The 6,000-nt window shown below is 35.6% G+C and overlaps 1 protein-coding gene across 5 annotated transcripts in view; it reads left to right on the forward strand.

Moving 5' to 3' along the window:
* Positions 1–4,169, forward strand: part of MCF2 (MCF.2 cell line derived transforming sequence) — a 135,415-nt gene extending 131,246 nt beyond the window's left edge. For 3 of the 5 annotated variants that reach the window (XM_012469898.3, XM_012469899.3, XM_012469900.3), the window contains 2 exons: positions 992–1,104; positions 3,421–4,169. In XM_012469898.3, the coding sequence (XP_012325321.1) occupies positions 992–1,104; positions 3,421–3,453 (146 nt within the window). In that variant the 3' untranslated portion in view covers positions 3,454–4,169. The remainder of the gene's footprint in view (positions 1–991; positions 1,105–3,420) is intronic. The other 2 variants (XM_012469901.3, XM_064360860.1) reach the window with 1 other exon arrangement.
* Positions 4,170–6,000: the final 1,831 nt, after the last annotated feature.

Here is a 6,000-nt window from a genome sequence, read left to right on the forward strand (position 1 = left end):
CATCTGCATCACCTGGAAACTTTTACAGAAGATAAATACTCTTGCTCCACCCAGACCTTGTGGATCAGAAACTCTAGGAGCAAGGCCCAGCCACTTGAGTTTTAACAGGCACTCTCTGTGATTCTGATGTGAGTTCAAGTTTGGGAACCCCTGCTATAAAGGCTATAGTGATGAATAAAACATATATACTGGCTTCAAGGAATGCGTATTTCACTTACCCTTGGTTTAATGAACAGAGAAGAGTCATTAACAGCTGGAATATTTATTCTTCCTCTGTGAATGGTTTTATTTGAAGTGATTTTAAATACTTTATTTAATTCAACAAATATTGACATAGCATGATCTGCATTCCAGGAGTTATGCAAAGTGCTAGGCATATAGTCTAATTAGGACACACTCAGCTGCCATCCTCATGAAGCTAGGAGAATAGAAAGGTAGTTAAACAAGCAATTAAAAGTAAATTGGGTGAGTGTTACAGCAGGGAAATACAAAGTGCTATAGAAGCACGCATGAGGATCACCTAAACAACTCCAGAATCAACAGCATAGACTTCTTTGGAGAAATGCTTAACGGAGTGCCTGATACTCAATACTTTAATATGATGATCCTTAATTATGGAAGAGTTCTCTACTGGTTGAGGAGGAAAAGGTAATGATAGCCTTGTTGAGTTTCCAGTTATCCATTTAAAGGTCACTACCCTCAGGTCATCTATGCTGTGGCCCCCAAAGAAGTAAGGAGAGAGCTTAGTACTAATGCCTTCCTTTGACAGGTGAGGAAACCAAGTTAGAAAAAGTTGACAATAACTTTTCCAAGGTTGCATGAATACTTTAATGTGGCCAGGATGAGATTCTGTTAATTTGCTGCTTCATTAGAGTGGTTAATCCAATTTTTAAAAATTCAACTTTTTAAAGCATTACAGCTAGTTTCACTTCTCACCTTGTGGTAAATTAGCACCATTAAGTAACTGGCACATTCCACACTTTTCTTATAGTTTGGACTGAGGTGTCACAATCTGCAGAAATCTCTGAAGAGCCTGAGGAATGGTCAAGCAACTATTTCCACTCTACTTGTGGTGAAAATGAAGAAGAAGATAGGCCCATCATGGTTAGTAATAATATATTAAATTAAAATTCTTGAGGCAGTTGTACTGACAAAATCTAGGTGGAGCACATAGGGGCAATCTTTTGTCAGCATCCTTGAGGCCATTAGGAGTATGCCATGGCCAAAATAGTTGAAATAACTCTTATTATGAACATCAGGAAACGCTTTTCTCTTTAAGTAGAACCCATTTGACCTATACATAGAACTTCTACTGAAGTTGATGAAACAAATAGTCAATCTTTCAAAATCTCTATAAATTGACCAGTTTTATCTTTAGTAGAGCTCCACCACTGTGTTTTCCATCCAGGCATGTGAAATAAAATCATAGAACAAAAGGAGCTTAAAATATACTTAAAAACCAGTTTGGATTCCAGATTAAAAAATATAGGGTATAAGCATTACACATTAAAAACTATTTAAAAACATCTGGGGGATATATTTTAGTGTGTTCTCAAAAATGCACTACTGATATAAAATCTCAGCATATTAGCGCAAGGGAGCACCCTGTAAAATTAAAGGAGGTTGCTTTAGGGTCAAAGTGCTTATAGAAGACATAGTTTTCAAGTTGGTAGGATACTAGTGGGTTATTAAAGAGGAGGTAGGACTGTTTGGGGGTAAATCCTTGCTTTTCTAAAGTCACCAACTTGGAGGGTAGGAGTGATGCTTGGAGGTAGAGTGCTCCTTAGTGCCCTTCAGAGAAACCAATTCCATTTGGCTGTTGTACTGTTAGTATAAGAGGGTAATGGCATGGGTAATCACAAAGCTGTACAGCATTGACTCTGAAATACAGTCTTTAAAAAAGTAGATATTGTTTATATTAATAATATGATGACCATAATACATATTTGTATGATAGCTTACAGTTTCCCAAATGACTTCTCAATTAATATTCACAGTATTAGTATGAAAAAGAGCAGGCTTTATTACCTTCAATTTAAAGAGGAGGAAACTGAGGCTTAAAGCTGGTAAGAGATTTGTCCAGAGTTAATTATCTATACCTGCAGTTCTCTTTTTAATGAAGGAAGCCTTAAAAATTGAGAAACCCAAAGAACTCTTGTTCATGTAGGTTATATCTTTTTTAAAAAAATAATTTCAACTTTTATTTTAGATCCAGGAGGTACACGTGTAAGGTTTTGTTACATGGGAGTACTGCATGATGCTGAGATTTGGAGTATGAATGGTCTTGTCACCCAGGTAGTGAGCATAGTAACCAACAGGCAGTTTTTCAGCCCTTCTGCCAACCGTCTTTCCTCCTTCTAGTAGTCCCCAGTGTTCACTGTTCCCATCTTTGTGTTCACGTGTACCCGATGCTTAGCTCCCACTTATAAGTGAAAACACATGGTATTTGGTTTTCCGTTCCTGTGTTAATCTGCTTAGGATAATGGTTTCCAGCTGCATCTATGTTGCTGCAAAGGACATGATTTCATTTGTTTTTATGGCTGCAGAGTATTCCATGGTGTATAGGTTACATCTATAGATATTTATCATGTGATAAATTAAAACTAAGAAATAAAAAAAATTTAATCACTATTTAAAAATATTAATAAACCCATTGTAAGTTTATATAAATAACATTTTTATTAAAAAGTTGCATTTTTCAAAATAAAACTCAGTGAGAAGACTGATTTAAATACTTAAATACTTACAAAATAAATACTTTTGTAAATCACTTTAACTTCTGGCTCAGTAAAAGGCGAATTCTCATGTCCGCGTTTGCATTCAATTTGTTGTGCTACCACACACCTAGTATCCTCCAGAAAACTCCACTGTGTACTTGTGAGAGGATGGGAGTGAAAAAGGCAAATAGTGTCTCAATGTAGGTTGACCTTGCAGACCCCTTGAAAGGGTCTCAGGAACCCACAACACTTTGTCTCCCACACTTTGGGAATCTCAGGCTTAGACTAATAACAAAAATAAGTTCAATTTCTTTAATTATATTAGCTGAGGATGGAATGAATAGGAATAGTTGTTAAATGCGAGCAAAAAGTCAGAGGAAGCCAGTTTGTGTTTAACCATTTGCTGCAGATGATCTATGAAGGTATTGTCAAGAGCTCAGTTTTAAGTAAGCATTTTTTTTCTAGCTATGGTATCAGAAGATTAAATATGCAAAATTGAAGAATGCTTTAATCACAGAGTATGGGAATATAGAAAAACCTATTAGTTTTTCTCTCTTTGTCCAATAATTCTCTGAATTGTGCTACTAAAGAAAACATACAAAAGAGCAATACAATACAAAAAAGAAGTTGGAATGAGCTGCTCTTTTGGCCTCACTTTATCAAGTTGTAAACGGAGCAATAATGGGTGCTGCTTCCCTTGTAGAGACCCGTGTCAGAGATGGCTCTCCTATTTTGATGAAGCTACTATGTCAAATGGCAAATAGCTCTTTCCTGCTTGCTTCTCAGCTCGTTTGGAAAAATACTACTCAAAAGACGTTCAACTCAAATGATGTAGATGTTGTTTTCAAGTTAATGGACACGCAAAGAATCCACAGCACATACTTCTTTTCTTTCATTTTATAAAGCTTTTAATTATGGTATGCTCTCTTTTTAAAATCATGTATTTAATGTGTCAGATATTGTGCTGCAAAGATTCTCATCTCAGAATACTTTGGGACTTGAAAATTATTTCTTCTCTACTTTGTAACCAAATGCAATCAGTGTGCCTTGGATTATTTTGTTTATTAATGAATTAAGTTAAAATTACTGCTGCAAAATGGCTAAGGTCAAGTAAAGCACAACATTATGATTTAATAGGCTTTCATTGGACCCACAGCTTTTGTGTCCATTATTTTAACCTGTGTGAAAGAATACAAAGCCCAGAAATTCTTTTTGGGGCATGAGTAAATTTCGTTTAGGGCTACTGTCTGTATGTGCCCAGATAAATTTTCATAAGAGTAGTTTACAAATAGCCGTATTTAAAAGTTAATATTTTCATGTTTGATTCTTTTCTGGATTTCTGCTTATAATTAATGTAACTTAAATTAGTTGTGCTCTGCTATTTTCTGTATATTTCATGTTGTAATTCTTTTTTTCAAATAAAAATTAATTCTTCAGGTTAAATAAACTTAAGTTCTGCCTTCCCTTTTCTCCATCACAAACTGCTCCATGTCTGTCTGTTCCTGCAAACCTGCTGCAGCTACCACATTTACCAGAGAACTGAAGAGTAAATTCTTCATGTCGCAGAGCAGGCAGTTATGCAAGTGGTTTTGCAATCAAGTTTGTAATATAATTTTTTAAGACAACTTTACAGTCTCCAGGCAAATATAGAGCCCTGGCAGACTGCAGGAAGAGACGCTCAGAAGACCTCCTGATTAGAAATGGAGATGTCATTCAGCTTCTCCATGGGGATGCTGAAGGTCAATGGTAGGGGTGTTTGCAAAGCCTGTGATGATCTCCAGCTGGGGCACATAGATAGCTAATCAAATGTTCTGCTTTATCTGTATCTTTGTTATACAGTCTGCAAAAGCAGAAATATCACAGCAATGGCTTTCATTTTCATTGCTTCAGCAGTGCCTGTAAAGCTCACTGAAAGGAATATTAACCTTTGGTGAGTTAAAGATGCTTTGAAAAAATGACATGCTATGAATTTGCATGTTCTTTGTAGTTTACCTTTGGCTCAGGTGTTTTAGCCATTACATCTGGGCTTTGTAATGGCTACAGATCACATTCTGTCTGGTCATTTAAGTCATTCATTAACCACATATTTAATGAATGCCTACTGTGTTCCATGGACCACACTTTACTACTTTACAACATAGCCGCACTTCTGTTTATCAGTTCAAATATTGACTTTTTAGTCTTATCGTTTTATCCTTATGCCTTTGACTTTATATAGTACTGGTAGTAACGATGGTTCTGCCAAATATACTGTTTATTTGGGAGAGAACCTAAAGCAGGAAGAAAATATTGTTTGGATTAAATGAAACTTCCATAATTCTTTTGGAAATTTTAAATGTAACGATTCTGTCTTCATTGGGTCAATAACTTGAACTGAAATGCTACATTGACTGTGTACTGTAACCCTAAAGGTGGAGGAGTGTACACACAGAGTTAAAAGTTAATGATGGATCATTAAAGTAATAATTCTTTCTAATAATGAAAGTCCTTGGTAGGTCACTTAAAGGACTCAAGCACAGTGTCATGAAGGTCTTTGAACACACGCAATAGCATGTGAAAGTTTCAGGTGCAACATAATGTATTTGTTTTGATTCACTTAGTATTACCATTGTTGGCTACTTATTCATTTATTATTTAGGTTGGTGAAAAATCTAAACGGAGGAAAAGAAGGCCTGATTCCAGGAAACAGTTTAGATATTGTAACTAGTGACAATAGGTTTCGGAATGCGAAAGTTACAGGTATAATATGAATAAACTGTACACAATTTGAAGACTAAAAATGTTAAAGCTTCACCAAAGATGACATTGACGTAGAGTAATGACCTCCCTGCAGTTAGAAATAAAGCAGAAAACACATTATGTTAGCTAGGATTTATTTTTTTCCTTCAATAGTTTTAAATTTATGAATGAAAAATTTAAAGGCACATTAAACTTTTCCCAATAAGGTTGATAGTCTTGAAAGAGATTTAAGATACTATCGTGTTTTGTAAGATACCCTTCAGAATTAAATACTGAGGATATGCTTTTAAGGTACCTGCCTTACTGTCCAAGAATGCTTTACTGGAGTGTGGTTCTACACTGTCCTAGGAGCATGTTATTTCTTTATGGTAGTTCTCTGCTACACACATGCAGACACACATACACAAACACACCTGTGTCTATACCCAAGACTTATGTGTGAAGGTAGTATGAAGCATTAGGAGCTATGTTCATTTCTATTAACTTAACCCTTGGTACACAACATTTCTGTATATAAACCCGTTTACTTGTAGAGTTTTCCTCT

The sequence above is a fragment of the Aotus nancymaae genome, unplaced genomic scaffold (assembly GCF_030222135.1).
Source record: "Aotus nancymaae isolate 86718 unplaced genomic scaffold, 86718_ANA_hifiasm-v0.15.2.pri h1tg000004l, whole genome shotgun sequence".
Lineage (NCBI taxonomy): Eukaryota > Metazoa > Chordata > Mammalia > Primates > Aotidae > Aotus > Aotus nancymaae.